At 41.9% G+C, this 22,772-nt stretch overlaps 1 protein-coding gene across 3 annotated transcripts in view; it reads left to right on the top strand.

Annotated features, from left to right (window-relative positions):
* PLS1 (plastin 1) overlaps positions 1–22,772 on the top strand; it is a 98,685-nt gene extending 75,913 nt beyond the window's left edge. For all 3 annotated transcript variants that reach the window (XM_049867772.1, XM_049867771.1, XM_049867773.1), the window contains 4 exons: positions 2,384–2,517; positions 3,386–3,509; positions 20,429–20,553; positions 20,804–22,772. In XM_049867772.1, the coding sequence (XP_049723729.1) occupies positions 2,384–2,517; positions 3,386–3,509; positions 20,429–20,553; positions 20,804–20,939 (519 nt within the window). In that variant the 3' untranslated portion in view covers positions 20,940–22,772. The remainder of the gene's footprint in view (positions 1–2,383; positions 2,518–3,385; positions 3,510–20,428; positions 20,554–20,803) is intronic.

The following is a 22,772-nucleotide window of genomic DNA, read 5'->3' as shown; positions in this document are numbered from 1 at the left end:
TTTTGGTCTTTAGCAAGTTGTTATACGTAATGTTCCTTGAGGTGTACCATAAATGCATTCTTATTTTATAATTGTCAAAACTTGCCAAATCTTTGCTGATTATTCATTTACTTTTTCAGTAGATGTTTGATTATCTACTACCTGTACAGTGCAGGATATGGCTTTCTGAGGATCAAGTCCATGTCTTATAAAGAAACTGGGGGGATAAGATATTTGTGCAGACCACTACAGTGCAGTGCCATGTAAGCAAAAGGGAACATGACAAGTTCCAAGGAAGAGAAGACCACACGCTACACTTACCAGGAAAAGCTTCATAGAGTAATTGGTATTTAAATTAGACCTTAAGAAACACATAGAATTTTGCCAAAAGGAGACTGGAGAGGGGATTGAGGATTTAGGAAAAGGTAGAGTCCCTGGGCGGTACAAACAGTTAACATGCTCGGCTGCTAAAGTTTGGCGGTTTGAGTCCTGCAGTTGCCTCGGAAGAAAGTCCTGGCGACAGTTCTGCTCTGACACATATGGGGTCGCCGTTGGTGGGAATCGACTCGATGGCAACTCGCACTAGAAGAGAGAATGAATTTTGGAATGTTATCGTATTTTTAAAAAAATGAATGTGTGTCAAAGATTTTGTTTAACTTATTGAGGGAAGCAGAAAGATGTTACAACAGGTTCAAAGAATCATCTTGCGTTTTTATTTGTAACAAGTTGAACTTTGGGAATATGGATTTTCTTTTTTAGGGAACAGTGCCCTTTCACTTGTGAAAATTCCGTTATTGTGTGGTCTCTTTGTCAGCTTTCCTGGAAGTGTTTTCTTATTCTTGGAGAAAACTTACCTGTGTATCTCAGGCTCAACTGTTTTGTAATGAGGCCACAACTAATTTGCAAAAAAAAACAGGAAAAATGTTATGCTATTTTTACTTTATTCCAAATAGCATTTATTAAACACTTTATAGTACTAGTGACATTACAAGATTATGAGAGCTTACAATATCATTGGAGAAAAGAGAAAATACATAAATATATCCATATATATATAGTATAGCACTAGGTGATTTGAGATCATGATTAGAGGTAAGATACCTCTATATAGGCCAAGGTAGACAAGAAAATTTATTAGAGGAAAGACTTAACTGGACTTATATCACTGGAGAGAAATAGGTAAACCAAAAAGAACCAAACCCAGCACCGTCAAGTTGATCCCGATTCATAGTGACCCTACGGGACAAAGTGAAACTGCCCCCTAGGGTGTCCAAGGAGTGGCTGGTGGGTTTGAATTGCCAACCTTTTGGTTAGCAGCTGATCTCTTAACCACTGCGTCACCAGATAGGTGGGAATAATTTATTTGGTGTTCATTCATCGGATTTTTACTGTAGGCAGGGCACTATGCTGGGTCCTGAGCAGAAGGTGGGAGAGTATGAAAGAGATTTGTAAACATTATAGGCTTGTCCCATAAAAGAAGCATAACTTATAGTTGGCAAAAGATAGTGCATAAAAAGCTAAGTATAAGTAGGAGATGGTGCCTAAGCATTACAAAATAAGTATGCAGGAGTTCAAACAAAGGGTAAATTGTTATCAGCTGGTACATTTAAGGAAACCCTGGTGGCGTAGTGGTTAAGTACTACAGCTGCTAACCAAGAGGTCAGCAGTTCAAATCCACCAGGCGCTCCTTGGAAACTCTGTGGGGCAGTTCTACTCTGTTCTGTAGGGTCGGTATGAGTCGGAATCGACTTGACGGCAGTGGGTTTTTGGTACATTTAAGGGTAAGCCTTTATTGAAGAAAGTGGGCCAGAAGATGATTTAGAGGATGAGTGAGATCTGGATAAAAAACATGTGGGATGAAGTTTGATTCTTAATGACGGAAACCATTTTTTCCCTCTATTCCTTAATTTTTTATTTAGACAAAACAATATTTTTATCTCTGTTAACAGGGTCACTGTAGGGCCACTATGAATCAGATTCGACTTGACGGCAACAGGTTTGGTTTTTTAATGGGATGCAGGAAACCTAGGTTTCTAGTTACAGATTTGCCACTAATAAGCTGTTTAATCTTGAAAAGTCACACAATGAAGACTTTTAGGGTAGAAAGAGACCTCAAAGTTGATTTAATCTAGCCTCTTATACTTGACTTCTCGGAACTTTCCAGCCAGATGTTCTTTTGTCTAGCCTCTGCTTAACCCCTCAGTTTTTTGATATCTTCATCTGTAAAATGGGAATAATTATTTCCTTGCTTTCGCTGGGCTATTATTATGAAATGAGATTCTGTGACATAAATTTAACATGAAAGTGTAATTATTTTTCAGATGATTGAACTAGACTGGCAAATTCAGGGAATATGTTTAAAAATTTTTATTTTTATTCCAAAACTTTGACTTATTGTTTATAGATCGAAAACTGTAACTATGCAGTGGAACTTGGGAAGGATAAGGCCAAATTCTCGTTGGTTGGCATTGCTGGGCAGGACCTAAATGAAGGGAATGCAACACTTACACTAGCGTTGGTGTGGCAGCTGATGAGAAGGTAAAGGCCAATAAGATGTCTACAGCAGCACTGGAAACCCTGGTGGCATAGTGATTAAGAGCTATGGCTGCTAACCAAAAGGTCGGCAGTTCAAATCCACCAGGTTTTCCTTGGAAACCCTATGGGGCAGTTCTACTCTGTCCTGTAGGGTTGCTCTGAGTCAGAATCGACTCTATGGCAATGGGTTTGGTTTTGGTGTTTTTACAGCAACATCGTCAGTTTTCTTCAACAAGCCATTTGAACGGGAATTTTTACTATTTTTGAAGAATAAGGGATACCAAAGAAATATATAGTATAAAATATATTAACTTAAAAAATGATTTACTATTGATTATTTTTTGTATTTGTGACCTCTGGTGCCACAGCGGTTAAGCACTTGGCTGCTAACTAAAAGATTGATGGTTCCAACCCACCAGCCGTTCCATGGGAGTGAGATGTGGCAGTCTGCTCCCATAAAGGTTTACAGCCTTGGAAACCCTGTGTGGCAGTTCTACTCTGTCCTGTAGGGTAGCTGTGAGTCACAATCGATGGCAACGGGTTTTGGGGTTTTATTTATTTATTTATTTTTGTAAGTTATACTTTATTTTGAAAATGGGTCAGTCCTGAAAACACAAAATCACTTTTATTAATGCCTATTACAAATTGCTTCATAAGGAATTGGTTTAATTTTTAAAAATATCAGCTAGTAGTTTTTGTGTCTGATTAGTGAGCCCTGTAACTTTGAGATGTATCCAAGTGCACATACCAGATTAAATGAGAAATTTTAGAACTGAAATATCTCTTAAATATTTATCGAAGTGCTGACATAAGTGATATGAGAGCAAGTGTCATCCCTTTGAGTCTCAAATATGTGTCTTTTCTGTTGCAGGTACACACTGAATGTGTTATCAGATCTTGGAGAGGGTGAAAAAGTAAATGATGAAATTATTATTAAATGGGTCAATCAGACTCTTAAAAATGCAAACAAAAAAACGTCTATTTCCAGCTTCAAGGTAATCAGAAAATTATTTTTAAAAACTTTTTTTTTGTAAGAAACTAAGTTTAGGAAGGAATTTTTATCAGGGATTACATTGGGTTAGGTTCATAATTACATTATGTTGTGTCTTAGCATCATGCAAGTTAAGAGTTTGGGCAGACTAATTACGTGGCATGTGTAAACCAAAAGCACCCAGTTTGAATCCTTATACTTTTTTGATTGATTGTTCTATTTCATATAAACACAGGTTAATCTTATAAAACGCTGGTAATCTAATCTTAAAAAAAGAAATAGAATAGAGCCAAAAAAATCCAATTGCAGATGAAAAAGAAAGATAAGAAGTCATTGTTTATACAGGACCTATAATGTTTTGTGCTCCCTCGCAGCAGTCTCAGAATTGTATTGACATCACTTCCCGGGCATAACAGAACCAGCGAAACTGACTCAAGTGGGAATTGAGAAAACTGGTAGGAAAAAAAAAATCTTGTCATCTGGCTTCATAATGGCACTTAACACTCCTGAGCATTTGTGGATGATTCATAAAGCACTCGAAACAATCTCTACATACCTACCCACTAATCTTGCATTTCCATTGTGCTCTGCTTCTGCATGCAAGATGATGTCAGTTACAGATAAGCATGTCTGCGTGTACCCATTCACTCCGTGAGCCTTGTGTGATTTTACTGCGATAAGTAAAGAACCAGCAGTCAATCTGTGTTTTTGAGAAACAATGAAATAAAACAATGTAGTGAAATAAAAAAGCACAAATAGATGAAACATTAGGCTATCCCAAGAACTAGGTTGTTGATAGAGATGCTGCCTGAGTCCTAGGTCAAGTGAAGCCCTTCTTTTTCAATCTCGGAAGGAGCTAATAACATTGAGGAGTTTATTTAAAAAAAAAAAAAAAAAGTAATTTTCAGACCATGGTTTGTCTATATTTTTTAGACATAAAACTCCACTTGAAAAATGTAAAACAAGTGGGACTTATTACAAAATTCTCTAATTGGAATTTACTCTTTAAAATTTTTATATTAAAATTATATGTATTTATATATTCATTTATTAAACATAGGAAATGTATATTGTTAAATCAAGTAAAATGAGAAAATAATATTTAGGAACAAATCAATAAATATTTCTTGAGTTCTTATGATGTAAATAACTTTTCTAGTAAAGAAAAAGGTACAAAGTCTAAGAAATTGATTTGGCTCTCAGCATTCACCACTGAGTTGAAAGACAAAGCCGAAAAGATAACAAATACCACTACAGAGTAAATGATAAAATCCAAATAAGTAATACAACTGACACTATCATTGGGAAGTCTAATTGATCGTTTCCAACTGAATGGGCAGTGAAGAATGGATGGAGAAAGTTGGGTTTGAGTTGAGCATAGATACAGGCGGGGCTTGAGCAGGTGGAGAACAAACTAGGAGGGGTCCATCTTGAATAAAGGAAAGTGTTATGGTTTGAATTGTGTCCCCCAAAATATGTGCTGTAAATCTTAACCTCTGTGCCTGTGCTTATAATCTCATTTGGGATTGAGTTGACCTGTTAACGTTAATGAGACAGGATTAGTGTAGGGTGTGTCTTGAGTCAGTCTCTTTTGAGATATAAAAGAGATTAAACAAGCCAGCAGAGCAGAGATGGGGGAAGAGAGATGCCAAGCCACATGAAGATTGCTCAGGAGCAGAAACTCAAAGAGACAAGGATCGCCCTCCAGAGCTGACCGAGAGATAAAGCCTTGCCCTAGAGATGGCACCCTGAATTCGGATGGCACTCTTTGGCCTCCTAAACTGTAAGAAGATAAATTTCTGTTTGTTAAAGCCACCCATTTATGGTTTTCTGTTATAGCAGCACTAGATAACTAAGATAGCAAGTCTGAGAGGCTTAGGAGAAATAATCTGGCTAGAGAGGAGACTTTTTAAGGGCTGTGTAGTGTAAGATACAGGCTGGGTCAAGACTGTGGAGGAATTTGGCCTAAATAAAAGATTTTGAATAAGGAAGTGATGTAAGAAAGTGATTGTTTTAGGAAGATAGATCAGAAAGTGGTGAGCAGGATGGGTTGGAGGGAGAATGGTGTACATGCAAGGACCAAGCATAAGAAGCCAAGGCAGTAGTCAAGGTTTGACGTGATAAAGGATCTCAATGAGATTGAGTGAGGGTGAGCATGGGAATGGTAAGAATGGATAGGTATAAGCTATTGCAGAAAGAAGAATAGCTAGGACTTGGTTTCTTGATTTAGGGAAACAGAAGAGAAGAAGTCAAAGCTCTTGATGTTTGGGGCTTGGGTGGTTGGAAAACGGAGAACACTAACAGCAATTGGGCTGTCACGAGGTACAAACTGCTTTCTTGAAAAGGTGATGAATTCAGTTTTAAACATGTTGAATTTGAGGTAGTTTTCAGGAACTGGGAAGTTAGATAAAAGGAGACATTAAAACTGGGAATGGAGACTTAGTGATCAGTTGAAGAGAAAAGTTGAAACAGTGGAGTACACAAACCCTTTCTTATATCACTTCCTCAATTCACAAGGAAGATCAGACTTAAGAGAGTACTGTTTTACTTAGAACTGAGGAGACAGAAATGTATTGCAAAAGTGTTTGGCATTTAATAGGTACTTGGTAATAAAATCTTTAGAGAGTGAAAATGGCTAAGAAATGTGGCAGCAAATGGTAAAAAATAATTGAGGTAGGAGTTTTTTCCAACCATGGACGGCATTATGTTTAAAAGCTATAATAAGTGGTACTAGTAAGAACCTGGAAACCCTGGTGGCATAGTGGTTAAGTGCTACAGCAGCTAACCAAAGGGTTGGCAGTTTGAATCCACCAGGCGCTACTTGGAAACTCTATGGGGCAGTTCTACTCTGTCCTATAGGGTCGCTATGAGTCAGAATCGACTCAACGGCACTGGGTTTCTGGGTTAGTAAGAACCTATTACTATACCTTGAAATTTCAGAGAAACTTGCCATTTTTAGTTGCAAATTAATTTTCCTTTTTTTTTTTTTAAGAAGATAGGAAGGTGGCAAATCAGTGAATAATAAATCATAATTAGCATGTATTGAGTCCTGTGTGTCACCATGCTAAGTACTTTACACATTACTGTTTTATTTATTTTAATTCTCTCAACAATTCTATGAGAAAGAAGGGGGAAGAATTAGAGAAGCTACTAACTTGTCTACTGTCTTACAACTATTAAGCAGAAGAGCTGGGTTTCACACCCAGGACTGTCTGACTGCAAGCTGGAAGCCAGGCTTTGGAGTTGTGTGGTTCTGGATTTGACTCTCAGTTCAGCCACTTATCAGCTGTGTGACACATTTCTCATTCCTTCCATGAATATTCAAAGCTTACCGTGTGTCAGGTGCTGTGCTAGGCACTGTGGCTACATAGTGCTTTCAAAGAGCTCACTATTCAAGGGAGGAGGCAAAAAAGCAAACAGGAATCACAGTATGGAGTGTCAGCAACACTATATAAAACTCAGCCTCGGGGAGTATGGGAGCATATGCCGAGGGCAACTAGCTGAGTCCTGAGGGACTAAGAAAGACTTCCTGTAGGAAATGAAGTCTAGGCTGAGACCTGAAGGGTAAGTGGTAAAGCAAGAATTAGGTATGTAAAGTAAAAAACCAAAGGGAGGGTAAAAGGGAAGAAGTCGTTTTGAACGTGTTATTAACCTCTAAACCTTACAATGATCCTCGTAACTGGACCAGTAAGCAACATCATAATAAACGGAGAAAAGATTGAGGTTGTCAAGGATTTCATTTTACTTGGATCCATAACTAACACTCATGGAAGCAGCAGTCAAGAAATCAAAAGATGCATTGCGTTGGGCAAATTGGCTGCAAAAGACCTCTTTTAAAAAGCAAAGATGTCACCTTGAGAACTAAGGTGTACCTGACCCAAGCCATGGTGTTTTCAATCACCTCATATCCATGAGAAAGCTGAGCAATGAGTAAAACCCAGTGCTGTGGAGTGGATTCTGACTCATAGCGACCCTATAGGATGGAGTAGAACTGCCCCATAGAGTTTCCAATGAACTGCCGACCCCTTGGTTAGCAGCGGTAGCACTTAACCACTACGCCACCAGGGTTTCCAAACAATGAGTAAGGAAGACTGAAAAAGAACTGATGCATTTGAATCATGGCGTTGGCGAAGAATACTGAATATACTGTGAACTGCCAAAAGAATGAACAAATCCGTCTTGGAAGGAGTACAACCAGAATGCTCCTTAGACGCAAGAATGAAGAGACTACGTCTCACATACTTTGGACATGTTATCAGAAGGGATCAGTCCCTGGGGAAGGACATCATGCTTGGTAAAGGAGAGGGTCAGCAAAAAAGAGGAAGGCCCTCAACCAGATGGATTGACACAGGGGCTGCAGCAGTGGGCTCAAGCATAGCAACAATTGTGAGGATGGCCCAGGACTGGGCAGTGTTTCGTTCTGTTACGCATAGGGTCGCTATGAGTCGGAAGCGACTCGATGGCACCTAACAACAACAGCAAACCTTCCCTGCAAAATATGGATAAGAATGCCTGCTTTCAGAGTTATGAAGATGAAAGGAAATGTGTGTAAAACATTTAGCTTAGTGTGTATGTAGCACATGGTAAGCACCCAGTAAGGTTAATGCTCAACTGGCAACTGTCTTAATACTTTCCTTTAGGGAGAATGAAAGATTTCAGAAGGCTTTAGGATGCCTTTCTTTGGCCAGACAGAGATAACTTCATATCCTTCAGCATTTCCTATGTGCAAACAGCATTAGTGGATTAAATGATTTCCAGAAAATGTGAAGTCCATGCACAATTATATAGGATAGCTTAAGTGAGTTTTATGAGTGCAGTGTTTTACAGAAACTTCAGCAGTCGCTACTAACAGCTCTTGAATAAAATAGGCTCACCAGTTAATATCTGCGTGACCTTGGGCAAGTTACTTAATTTTTCCATGCTTGAGTTTTCCCATATCTAAAATGGGGATGTTAATAGTACCTATCTTGTAGGGTTGTTGTCAGACTAAATAAATCAACAAATTTAAAGAGCTTAATAGTGCCTGGCACATATTAAGCGGCCAATAAATAGGGCTTACTGGACTGTTGGTATTGCCCGTATGCAAAGGGCCTCCATCATACGTAGAGGAGTTCTCATTGAGCCTTTTAGGGAACTCTGGTGGCGACATCACTGTTTTCCCACTTTTATTTTAAAAAATGGCAGGAAGAATAATGGAGTGAAATGTTCTAATAGTAAATGTATATCAGATTAAGGGAAAGAGATGGTACAGTTCATTATCTTGAAAATCAAGTGAAGCTCTAGGCTAGTTCTCATTAAGATTCTAGAAATTCTTTCTGCTGAAATAATTTATGATTAGCTTAAGGAAAATAAGTGATGAAAACGCATTTATATAACTAAGGGTTTCCACTGTAACTCCTGCCCCCTTTGCAAAAGTCAAATATTTTCCACTGCTAATGTACAAATCACAGGAGGTGGAAGATAGGCCTATTTTTTTTTGGAAAAAGGAAGAGAACAGTACCCAACATAATCTTTAAAAACTTCAGTGAAAGCTTTTCACAAGATGAACCTTAAGGAAATAGGTGGAAAAAAATGATTTTTTCTAAATCTAAATGAATATTTAAAATATGCAAACAGATAATCAAAATATAGCACAATTAAGCCACCTGTATTTTTTTAATCATCACATAAATGCTATATGAAAAGTTCATAGAAATCTTAAATTCTAGAATGACAAACATGTTTAGTTTTTTTAGAAGGTATAACACGGTGCATACGTGGAAAGCTTGTTAAAAATGTAAATTACCAGCCCCATCCACAGATAACCTGATTCCTTAACTTGAGAAAGCAAAACAAAAAAGCCCACTGCCATCAAGTTGATTCCGACTCTTAGGGACTCCATAGGGTTTCCAAGGCTGTGCATCTCTATGGAAGCAGACTGCCCCATCTTTCTCCCCCGGAGCCACTGGTGGTTTCCAATTGCTGACCTTTTGGTTAGCAGTCAGTCACTTTAACCCCTCTACCACCAGGGCTCCTTCATTAACTCGAGAGTAGGGCCAAATCTGCACTTTTAACAAGCACCCCAGGTGATTCTCATGTAGTTGGTCTGCAAACTAAACTTTGAGGAAACAGGTGTAAGAATTTTTCAGAAATAGAGAAGATGCCAAAAAACCAGGTCCAGATTAACAGTATCAGGTGGAATTAAGAACTCTAGTTTTTGTTTTTTTTTTTAACCACTACCCCCCCCCCATAAAGATCTGTTTCATAAAATGAATATTCCTGGTGATACATAATTTACCTAAAATTAGTAAACATGATAGTTCCTAGATCATGGCAGGAAATCTTCACATGGCTTCAAACTGTTTCATCATTTATTAATAAAAACCCCCACTTGGCTATGAACTGTACCAGATGTTTTCACCTATATTACCTTAATATTCCCAAGAATCCTATGAAATTTCCATTTTAGAGATGAGGAAAAGGTGCTTTTGGCTTCAAGTAACAAACCTAATTGAAACAGAATTAAACCAAAAGGAAAGATACTAACTCCAATAACAAATCCAGAAGTAAGGTAGAGTTCAGGGTTGGTTGAGCCAATAATTCAGGAATGTCATTCAGGAGTCAGGTTTATCCCGCCATCTCTATGCTTTGATATTGAAAGTGCCAGATTCACCCTAAAGCTGGTTCTCCTCTTGGTCACAGGACAGCCGCTGGCTGTGGCAGAGGCTCCATCCTCTCACTCATCTATAGGAGGGGTTGCTGGCTTTCCCTAGCTCTTCCTGGACAGCAAGGGCCTCACATTTAATTAGGCCCAGATTAGATCACTGTGGCAAGGGAATGGGATTATTCCATTTGGCTTTGACCAGTATTTCTCAATTTCTTTTTTTTTTTTTCATTATTGCCCACTAAGGAGGCTTTTTCAGACTTTTTTTCCTAATTGCCCCCCAATGAAATTTTAGTCATAGATGATAGCATATATCTGTTTATGCACTGTATGCTTTATCCATAAAAAGGGTAAGTTTATCACCCCAACCCCTCCTCCTTGGGAGTGGTATCACCCCCATTGAGAACACTGGCCTAGACTAATTCATGATCATGCCTGGAGCTGTGGATGGAGTTGGCTTTCCTCGAAGCACATGGTGACGTATGAGGGAAGTGTGGATAAAAAAAATATGGGGTAAAAATACAGGTTCTGATTGATGAATAAAGAAGTAAGGGGTGAATGGATGCTGGTTAGGCAAGCAACAGTAGCCACCATTCAAGCTGAGAGAGTTATCAAATCATTTGTTCAAGTGCTGGTAAGTAAAGAAAACTACCCAGTGCTCTCGAGTCTATTCTGACTCATAGCAACCTTATAGGACGGAGAACTGCCCCATAGAGTTTCCAAGGAGCGCCTGGTAAGTGGTAGAGTCAGTTCAGACCAGGATTTCTGACTTCAAATGCAGTGCTCTTTCCTTAGTTCATTTTTAGTTCACCTTGGAGGTAACTTCAAAAATAGAAATCTTGGGTTAGAGTCAGTCTGTGGGTTCAAATACTGGCTCTGTACTTACTAGCTGTGTGACCAATTATTTTGAGTTCTCTGAACTTCAAGTCCTTTATCTCTAAAGAGAGGGATTATAATTTCTTTATCATCAGGCTGTTAGGAGGATTAAACAAATTTCTAAATCATGTAAGACAATGAGAACAATGCTTTTGTAAATGTTAGTTCCTTTCCATTATTACCTTTCATTTTTCTCTTGGAAACACTTAGGAATTCCTGGCCTAAGAAATATAATACTTCTAGAATTTATAAAAGTATTAATTTAAAATTAATTTCCTGTTCTCTTTCAAAAGTTGTTTATTGTTTACAGTATGAATTCTATGGTTAGCATACTTTAGGGATTGTCATGTCCACAAACATTCAGGTATAGTTTCAATTCTCTACACTATATTCTCTATAAAGGTTGAAGGAAACGGTATTTTAAATGGTTTGTGATATGTTGTGTGCTGGTTGCAGAAAAGCTGAATTTTAGATACAAAGAAAAATGATAAATTGCTTTTGTTACCGCAATTTCGGGAGTTAGAGCTGCCTGCCGCAAATAGCCAATTCTTGAGACGGGTGAGGTGGGTAGCAAGAGTTTTACTAGATATACCGGTATATGGAGACAGAGGGGAATGATCTCCTAAAGCCGTCTGTGTCACCAGACTACCGATGGGTTCCAGTTTTTAAGGGAAAAGGGGCCATAAGTTTTAGGGACTTGTGGAATGTGTGCTCTCTTTCTTCTGTTTGGTTTTGGTGGTCGTATCTCAAACACGTTGATCTTGTCCTGCCATTATCCCATCAGCTCAGGGGGTAGCTGGCACCATCCTTGGTCTTATTTGACAGACTTAGATCAATATCACTTGTTTTCCACAGTCTTAGAGGAAACACTGGCTAACACTTAACCATTTGGGGAGCTAACATCAGGATCTTACTTGGAGGCAGGGATGGGCTAGGGGAAGGAAAGGAGAGAAAGAAGAAAGAAGGAGGAAAAAAAATTGGCTCAGGTATTGTTTAAGATATGGCTGAGCAGCCTGTTTCAATCCCCCCTTTTTGTTATAGGTTTCTCAATCTTGGGAAACAGGGCGCCGTGTCTCTCTCTAGCTACTTCCTGCTGGATGGGGACATCGGATGGGGAGAGAAACTTGACATCTACTAGGGGTCATATACAGGTTGCGGTTTGGAAAGATGAAATTTGGCAATGTCTCGTTGGATTAAGTGACGCACATCCCTGGAGTCTGGGAAAGGAGTAGTTCAGTCTACCAGGGCAAAGACCTCTCCAGCCTTGAGGGTGTTGGTGGCGTCCTGGTAACCACTTGTATTAGACATGGGGCGCAAATGCAGACCAAAGTGACTGTTACTCTCAAAGTTATTAAAGGGGTCAACCAGAACCCCAAGGTAGGGAAAAGGTTAGTGAACCAATTCCACATGCTCTCTTGCCTAGGTTTGGGGCAGTCCATTTGGTTACCTTGTGGATGGCATCTAGTCCTACCTCTACTTTTCTGGTGGTGTTTATCCAGCCACAACAGGTTTTGTTAATTACAGCACACACTCCTCCCGATTTGGCTAATAAGAAAAGTCTAAGGCTATTTTATTATTTAGGACCACCTCTGCTAAGGAGTTTAAAGAGGTTTGTTGTGCTCTAAGCGCCTTTTCAGTTCCTAGGGCTAGCAGGTGGATAGTATCTGACAAGTTTCTAACGGCCACTTCCATGTGGTACATTTCTAAGCCTGGAATAATTGTTCTCAAGAACCACCACTTAAACCCGGTTTCTTCTAGAAGAGGGTTACTTTCCATCCCTGTCATTTCTAGGGATGTAGGATTTACTGAAAACACATCCCTTTTCTTTTGGGGGATCTTCATGGTGTGTTGGGCAGACAGTGGATGAACTTGGGTTGGGAAAGCCAGGAACCCCAGAGTACACTGTCCCACAAAGTGAACTCCTGTTAAGCATTGAATGGCCCAGGTGTAAGGTGATGGCCTAGGGATGGGGACTTCACTGGTGGGGTAGGGTCTCCCTCCACATAGGAAGGTGTATCCTGGTGGAGCACACAAGGATAGATTCTTATTGCTGCCAATGGGAATACTAGAATTGATGTGAATTAACTGGGGTATGGTCAAAGATTAGTTGCAGGACAAAAGAAGCTGGAAGTCTCGAAAAACTTGCCATGTGACTTTAGCTTGGGGACTTTGTGATTTTGTTTCCCATTTGGTTCCCGAGGTATGATTATAAAGATTAGCGAGGAGAAAACAAGGTATGGGAAATGGGTACTGTACGAACTGAGCTCGGATTGGGGCCTTAGGGGCACAGTGAGTTAAGGTACAGTTAGGGACATTCTTGTGATAGTAAAAAATTGGGGCTGCCATGGGGCTTAAAGGTGCTCTTGACCAAGGAAGATGATGGCATATCCAGCAGTTGCTGGGATTTCCCCCCCTGGCCACTGCTTGGGACATGGTGACTAGGCCATTGGATGACCAGTCCCACCCATCTGGGAGGTGGGCAGGCTCTTGATATCCTACAACAACTACCCGGATTCCTTCCCCCCTACTGATTTCAATATCTTTTGGCAACCCTTTTTTAAATTCTACATGGTAATAAAACCCTGTATGAGACAAGGTTATATCTGAAATAATGATTGAAAAGTCTCGATTGTATGACCGAGTGGTGTCAGCCATGGGGGTCACTCAGGAGGAGCCAGCAGTTTTCAGGGTGCTGGTGTCTCCAAGTCTTTAGTAATACCCGATCTCCTGGCTGGAATCTGTGAAGAGGGGTATTAGAGGGAAATGACAGATGGAGAGAGGCATATTGGTTAATAATGTTTCCAACAGCTCTCAGAGAGCAGATCCAGTCTCCCTTTTCCACCTCTATCATTACCGAGGTGGGGAAGGTGGAATTCCTCAGGAATGGTCTCCCATATACTAACTCATAAGGCCTTAACTTAAGCCCACTTCGAGGGGCCACTCGGATTCTAAGCAGTGCAATAGGCAGGACTTGTAACCATGTTAAGTTAGTCTCCTGACATATTTTTGCCAGAGCCTTTTTTAGGGTGTGATTCATCTTCTCAGTCTTTCCTGTCGACTGTGGCCTCCAGGCAGAATGTAGCTTCCAATTTATATCCAGGGCTTTGCTGATTTCTTGGGTTATTTGTGCCATGAAAGCTCCTCCATTGTCACTTTGAATTGAAATTGGCAATCCGAACCGAGGGATAATTTCTTTGAGTAGTACCTTAGTTACTTCTCGAGCTTGTTCGGTTCGACAAGGGAAAGCCTCTAATCACCCTGAGTAGTTATCCACAAAGACCAGCAGATACCTGAAGTTTCCAGGTACCCGGGGCATAGCTGTAAAATCTATTTGCCAATCTTCTCCCAGGTTAGTTCCTCGATGTTGGACTCCCGGCTCTGTTGGATGGGGCACAGTCTTTGGGTTGTTCTTTGCACAAAGGTGGCAGCATCTTCTTGTGACTTCTTGAATGGCCTTGAGGAGACTTGGTCCTGCGACCACCTGTTGGATCCACTCAAGACTGGCATTTCTCCCATAATGAGTTCCTTCATGTAAAGTCGACACTACACTATATACCTGGGCTTCTGGTAACAGTACTTTTCCTTCGGAGCTCACTAACCAGCTGGAATGGGGAACTGGGTGAAAACCCCATTCTTCAGGCCTTTTTAAGTCTTGAGTGGTGTAGGTAGGTGCAGGAAGGTCAGCAGGGTCCAGGTGAGGGGTCAGGGCCATTTCTTTCTCTGTCTCATTTCCTTGCATTGCAGCCTTTATGGCCTCCGTGTTTGCTTTCCGGTTCCCTACAGCTTCAGGGGATTTTCCCTTCTGGTGTCCGGGGCAATACACCACTGCCACCTGGAGAGGATCATTGACTGCTTCTAGGAGTTCAAGAATCTCTGGTACCAGCTTTATCTCTTTGCTAGCAGGCGTAAGGAGGCCCCTCTCCTTCCACAAGGCCCCATGAGAGTGAAGCACACGATGGGCATATCTGCTGTCAGTGTACACTGTTGTACGCCTTCCTGCTCCCAGCCGTAGGGCCTGTCCAAGGGCTATTAACTCGGGTTTTTGTGCTGAGATGCCAGCAGGAAGCGGAGCAGCCTCTAAAATTTCAGCCCGATTCACTACCACATAGCCTGCCCTTCGATGTCCTTTATACATGAAGCTGTTACCATCGGGGTACATTTCTAGCTCGGAGTCAGTTAAAGGGGTGTCTGACAGATCAGGCCTGCTGGAATAAGCCTCTTCTATAATCTCTAAACAGTCATGTATTGGCCCTTCTTCCAAGATGGGTAGTAGGGTGGCTGGGTTGAGAGCAGAGACAGCCTTTAAGATTACATTTGGGTTGTCTAATAGGATTGCTTGATATTTCCCCATGCATCTTGCTGTAAGCCAAAACCCCTCCTTTTGTTCTGAGGAGAAGGACAGTGTGAGGCGTGTGAACCATCACTTTTTGTCCTAGGGTAAATTTTTCAGCTTCTTGTAGTAAGTCACATGTTGCAGCCACAGCCCGGAGCCACATTGTCTAGCTGTTTTGAAAAATAGGCTATTGGCCTCTTGGCTGGTCCCAAAGTCTGGGTCAGCACTCCCAGAGCAACTCCCTGTCTCTCATGTACGAACAGTTCCAATGGCTTTTGGAGATCTGGTAACCCTAATGCTGGGGCTGTTATTAATTTATATTTAATTTTTTCAAAGTCTTGTTGACATTCAGCGGTCCAAAACAGGGTTTCTTTATCCTCTCCCTTCAGGGCTTCATACAAGGGTTTTGCGATCAGTCCAAACCCTGGTATCCAGATTTGACAAAAACCTGCCATCCCAAGAAAACCTCTAAGTTGTCGCTTAGAGGTAGGGGGCGCTACCTGTATAATAGCTTCTCACTGGTCCTGGAGAAGGCTCTGTTGCCCCTGTGATATTTGGAACCCCAGATACCTTACTTGTTGTGATATTTGGGCCTTCCTTCCTTTTGGAAACTCAGTACCCACACCTAGCCAGATGGTTTAAGACCAGGATGGTATTTCGATCTGAGTCTTCTTGACTTTCACTTTCCATTAAAATATCGTCCACATACTGTAAGACCATCCCCTTTTCTAGTTGCAAGGCCCTCATGTCTTTAGCCAATGTCTCTCCGAAAATTGTGGGGGAGTTCTTGAACCCTTGGACCAGCACCTGCCATGTGAGGTGCCTTTTTGTCCCTGTTTCTAAATCAGTCCATTCAACTGCAAAAAAAAGTTGAGACTCAGGATGCAAGGGAATGCAAAAGAAAGCATCTTTCAGATCTAATACTGAAAACCAAGCATATATGTTGGGTATGGTTACTAGGAGAGTATAGGGGTTGGGCACAGCCGGGTGAATATCTTCTGCTATTTGGTTAATCTTTCTTAAGTCTTGCACAAACCTACATTCTCCTGTCCCGGGCTTTAACATTGGCAGAATGGGGGTGTTATATGGTGACCGGCATGGTCTTAAAATTCCAATTTCTATATGTTTTTGGACCAGTGGCGCAATCCCTTCAGAGCTTCTCCACGGAGCGGGTATTGTTTCTGATTTACAACAGGGGCTCCAGGCTTTAGGGCAATTTTGGCTGGCTCCGCGAACGTGGCCCTTCCCGGCCTCCCTGATGCCCAGACTTCCAGGTTCACTTCTTGTTGTATGTGGACAGGGATGTCGCTAGAGGCCGCTGGTTCCTTTTGCAACAAGGCTGCTTGCAAAGCGCATGCCTGTTCGGGCAGATTTGGAACCAAAATTTGAGACGGTGCAAGGGTGACTTGTGCCCCAAGTTTTGACAATATATCCCTCCCAAGGAGGGGGGCGGGGCATTCGGCATATAAAGGAACTCGTGGTATTAACAAGGCTTTTCCAATTTTACAATTCACCGGTTGGAGGAAAGGCCGAGTTGAAAGTTTTCCTGAAACCCCTACCACTGGGGCGGTACGTGGACTAAGGGGAGATTCCGCGGTGCTCAAAACAGAAAAGGTGGCACCCGTGTCCGGAATAAAGTCAATAGGGCGTCCTCCCACCTTTAGAGTTACCCGGGGCTCGCGGCGGGAGATAGCCGACGAGGTTCCAGGCCCCGGGCCCCGGCATTCGGGATCACCTAACCGTGCCGGCCCTGCCCGATAAGCCTGGAGAGTGGCCGGGTTTGGTCTGTCGCGCCTTTCCCTTCTCTCTGGGTACTCCCGCTTCCAGTGGCCCCGTGTCTTTTACAGAAAGCGGCGCACTGGTCGGGTTCTAAAGCTCTCCCTCCTCGCCCCGGGGTGGTCCTTCTTAGGGTTCTTATCTCCCTTCCCCCTTCTTCATTCGGTGGGGGGCTAAGGCTGCTGCTAGTAAGGCTAGTAATTTTTTAAATTTTTTATTTCAAGGCTGCTGCTAGTAAGGCCGCCTTTTGTTTCATATTTTGTTTTTCTTTTTGTTCTGCTACCTGGTCCCGGTTATTGAACACCTTAAAAGCTACTTCAAGCAGCTGCCCTATTGGCATCCCAAGTCCTCCTTCTAATTTTTGTAATTTTTTTTCGAATATCAAAGGAACTCTGCGAAATAGAAGTCAGGTTTATCAGCCGGGCGTTGTTGGGATCTTCGGGGTTGATATCAGTGTACTGACGAAACGTGTCTGTCACTCTTTCTAAGAAAGAGGATGGGTCTTCCTTTTCTCCCTGGATAATTGCTCTAACCTTTCGTAAGCTCTTGGATGTGGGGGCCCCGTTTCTCAACGCAACGATTGGGCAGTCTCGATAGAACTGACGTCTTCTCGCCCCTTCTTCACGATTGTGATTCCAATGTGGATCTCTAGTAGGAATGGCTTCTGTCCCAGGGGGTCGGGCTCCATTACTAGGGTCTAAGTTATGGATCCTATCGGCCTCTTTCCGAGCCTGCTCTAACACCACACGGCGTTCTTCTGAAGTTAACAGAGTGGTGAGGAGCGCCTGTATATCTGCCCAGGTAGGGCGGTGAGTAGAGAAAATAGAGTTCACTCATTTTGTTTGGGTCCCTCCGGTGGGGGGCGGGTTATGGCTCTCCCAGTTATATAGATCAGAGGTGGGAAATGGGCTAGGTAGCAGCATTGTCCCCCGTGGCTGCCCTTTATCATCCACTCCGGCAGGACTTCTCTTAGTGGGTACTGCCCTGCCTGGACTCCTGAGGCACCCTCACCGAAAACGGTACCCTGGCGGGTATGAGAAGGGGAGACCATACCTGAAGCAGCCGGACCTTCACTGTCTGATCCTCCTCCTCCATCCGCCTTTGGTGCGCCGGCCAAGCTAGAATCTGGCTCGACCATTCCGTTTGGAGACCTTGTCGTTTCACGGTCCGACCCCTCGTCTTCTACCGCACCTTCCCTATAGGGGGGCGGGGGAGCCGAAACGGTGGCCATAGCCCATCCCTCTAGGAGGGGGTCCTCTGATGAGGATTCAGGGAGTACTTTGGCCTTTGGTTTTCCGTGGAAGAAAACCTGATTAGGGAGGTGCAGGGTCTGGTAGAGAGACATGAAGGCTTGTGCATAAGGGACTTTGTCCCACTTTTTAGTTCTTCTGCAGAACAAATCCAATTGAAGTATTATTATAACGTAAAGACCCCTCTGGGGGCCACTGTTCTTGGTCCCCCAACTGGTATTGGGGCCATATGCTGTTACACAGGCGAATCATCCGCTTTTTGGTCATGGGCTCATAGATACAGCTTTTCCAATTGGCCGAAACGCACCCCAGCGGGGATTCGGCTGGAATCGATGGGGCTCCTCCCATGCTAATATCGCGTTTGTTTAAACTCACCTTTTCCTACCTCGGGCAGGATCAGCTTTGCTTGACAAAGGGGAGAGTTTGAGCCTCTCGAGCACAATGCTTAATCCATCTCTTCTCTAATTAGGTTTAATTCTTTCAGGATTTCTTGGGTTCTTTTTTTCTTAGGACCCTAACTTCTTTGGGGACAGTCTTCTAAAAATAGTCTGTACACGGACCGATGAAACTAATTGTCAATCTTAAGAACTTAGGTTAAAACTGTTCTTGAACCTGGTGAGGGGTTTTGTATGAATAGGGATTTACAAGATGACGACACCGAGAAAAAAAAAAAAGAAAACCTCATGAAGACAAGTAATGGTACATAAGACAGGCAGACCGACAAAAGTAATGGAGATAACCTTGCAGTCTCAACCTCCCAGACAGCAAGGCGGGTTGTACATAAGACAAACCTGACAAACAGAGAAAAACACTCAGACCACAAATGCCAGAAAGGAAAGGGGGAAGGAGGATAATCTTAGTGAGGTCTGACACATTACTAGGAATGTCTTAATCTCCACTTCAATACCCCGGATACCTCCTATTCTCAATGCCAGACGGAGGGGCTTCAATCTCTCAATCTAAACCGATAAGAGATGTGTATACCCACTCCCCCAAACCAGGGTGCACCAACCGGAGATAGATAACAATCCAAATACAAAAACCCACGGCCGATACACACTGATACACCTGCCCAGGTCCTTGCGATCCTACTCACGGGACGGTCATCAAAGGCGCCACTCGCCTTAAAATCAAGGGCCCCGGTCCAGTTCCAGAAACCACGCTGGCCCGCCCTATCTGCCCCGGCCCTGAGCGCAACAGGGAGAGGGTCGTGGACTCAATTCGGGATCCTGTTTAGGTCTTGCCTTCACCCACCTCTTTGGCGGGGTTGGGGACCGGTGACGCCGCAGGGAAGCCCGGGTCCAGGGACAGCCTCTGGGGACAAACAGAGTCCCCAGCGGCCGCTTGGTAGGAGAACTGTCAATCAGGCCCGGACCCCGCCGCGGAGCCACCGAGTCTCAAACGGCTAGAATCCCCGTACCGGTCGCCAAATTGTTACCGCAATTTCGCAAGGTAGAGCCGCCTGCCGCAAATAGCCAATTCTTGAGACGGGTGAGGTGGGTAGCAAGAGTTTTACTAGATATACCGGTATACGGAGACAGGGGAATGATCTCCTAAAGCCGTCTGTCTCACCGGACTACCGATGGGTTCGGGTTTTTAAGGGAAAAGGGGCCATAAGTTTTAGGGACTTGTGGAATGTGCGCTGTCTTTCTTCTGTTTGCTTTCGGTGGTCGTATGGCAAACACGTTGATCTTGTCCTGCCATTATCCCATCAGCTCAGGGGGTAGCTGGCGCCATCCTTCCTCTTATTTGACAGGCTTAGATCAGTATCACTTGTTTTCCACAGTCTTAGAGGAAACACTGGCTAACACTTAACCATTTGGGGAGCTAACATCAGGATCTTACTTGGAGGCAGGGATGGGCTAGGGGAGGGAAAGGAGAGAAAGAAGAAAGAAGAAGGGAAAAAAATTGGCTCCGGTACCGTTCAAGATACGGCCGAGCAGCCTGTTTCGCTTTCATTTATATGACTCTGACCAGAACAACTGGATCCTTACAAAGATTAAAGGTAAGCTGTTTATGAATACTCATCTGTCCTTTTTTTCTAGGACAAGTCTATCAGCACTAGTTTACCTGTCCTAGACTTAATAGATGCCATTGAACCAAATGCAGTTCGTCAAGAAATGATCAAGAGAGAAGACCTTTCTGATGAGGACAAGCTGAATAATGCTAAGTAAGCCCTGATGTTTGTATTAGAGTACAGTGGCTCTTTGAATCTCTAAAATCCTTACAGGGAAGGTTACTATGTCCTTAAAACTCATGTTTAGTACAACTTCCGTTGTGAATACGATTTAAGACTCACAAACTTACCCTTCGTGTAAAGTTAATCTTATTTATCAAACTAATGCATTATTTTGTTAAAACATATTATGTGAAAACACAATAGATGACAAATACCAAGATATTTTTCTTGTCTTTTCAAGATACGCCATTTCTGTTGCTCGAAAGATCGGTGCCCGGATATATGCACTACCTGATGACCTGGTAGAAGTGAAACCAAAGATGGTTATGACGGTGTTTGCGTGCTTAATGGGCAAAGGACTAAACAGAGTAAAATAATGAAACATTTAATATGATTTTCTGCCACGTTAAACAGTTGAATGCCTCACAGTTTACAGAATTCTGAAATGTAGTGGACATAAAACCAGAGATTATTTGTATGCTTAAAAATCGTTATATATTCACTAATGAAATTTAGTATCCTGGTTTTTTTTCATACTAGCAAGGATTTGTCAAGCTTTTTGGATAGCACAATCGATTTACTAATCAATACTGATAATAGAGTATGTTCATTATCAAGCTGATATTCTATTCTATGATTAAATTATTTCCTTTTTCTGAAAGTCCCATTAAAACAAGGCTAATTCATTCTTTTACATGGTTCAAAAAAGATCAGTACAAAAATCTTTTTGCAGGTCCTGCTGTGAAATGTGCTTTGATTTTTTGTGTGTGTTATTTAATTTTGATCATAAACATTCATAATCCAGTTCAATCTTTCTATTTTTTTCCTCCAAATGTGAAAAGTGGTCTAAAAATTTGACTTTTCCATAAATTCCTATATTGTCTAAAATTTTACAGTGACAAGTATCGTTCATTAATATTAAACTTTTTTATATATGACAATTCTTAAAGAAATCCCCAATTTCACTCTTGTATAAGTAGCAGGAGCTTTTTACTCAAAACTTAATTTTAACTGCATTGATACTTTACATATGCTAGTTTGATAATAAAGCTTTAACTATGACATGCAACATGTATGTGTTGGAAGAGAAATATGTTTTGCACCTGAATTACCCAAGTTTTCTTAAACAGTATGTATAATTGGTTTATCAACCAACTACAAGTATTTATTGTACCCCGAATACATGTGTCACACTTTCTGGCTTGTGGATATCTGGTACGAAGATTTCTTTTAGCGATATTAATTTTGAACATGAATACAGTTAATTTCCAACCGAGTCCTTCCAAATACTTGTAGCCAGACATTGGCCAGGGCACCCAAGACATGTTGACACTATCCTATTAGCTTCATATTACACCTGCTAGATTTGGTCTATACTGACGTCCTACATAATTTAGAACATGCTCACTGAATATCATTAGTAGAAAGTAACACAGAGTTAATCTTCAGTGATTTTTTCCAAAAAAAAAAAAAGAAAAGACTAAACTTACTGCCGTTGAGTCAATTCTGACTCATAGCCACGCTACAGGACAGAGTAGGACTGCAAAAACAAAAACCAAACCCATTGAGTCGCTTTCGACTCATAGCAACCCTATAGGACAGAGTAGAACTGCCCCATAGAGTTTCCAAAGAGCACCTGGCAGGTTCAAACTGCTGACCTTCTTGTTAGCACTTAACCACTACACCACCGGGGCTTCCAGGACTGCAAAGCCTCCTTCAAACTGGCAGTGTTTGGTTACTGCTTGTGTGACTTGGTAGTAGCTAAAGCTTCAGACTCGTTTTTGTCTGAGTTTTTAGCAGCAGACCTTCCTCCATCTTCCACTGGTAATGCCAGTGAGCTGTACTGCTGTGCAACAAAAACGCTGTGACTTTCATCACAGTATGAATGAGTAGTCCAAATCCTCCCACTACCACTGATGAAATCATATATGTCGGTGAGAGTGAGACGGCACACATGTTTAGAATAGACTTTTTTAAATGAAATGATCAACAGGCAGAATTTTGAAATATATTCTTCTACAGGAGATTTCCTTTCCTTTTATATTTTGATGATTGTTTTCTTATATGATGATTAAGATACGTTGTTGCCCTCTTGTGAGACTATTGAAATCTTGTTTCTTTTTTTTTCCGTCATTACATTCATTTAGTCACCTGATTTACATGAAATACGGCATTTCGGGGTATTCTTTTTCTCACCAGGTATATTTAAT

The sequence above is a fragment of the Elephas maximus genome, chromosome 23 (genome assembly GCF_024166365.1).
Source record: "Elephas maximus indicus isolate mEleMax1 chromosome 23, mEleMax1 primary haplotype, whole genome shotgun sequence".
NCBI lineage: Eukaryota > Metazoa > Chordata > Mammalia > Proboscidea > Elephantidae > Elephas > Elephas maximus.
Note: the sequence above shows the minus strand (reverse complement) of the source record. Positions and strands in the feature narration are given on the sequence as shown.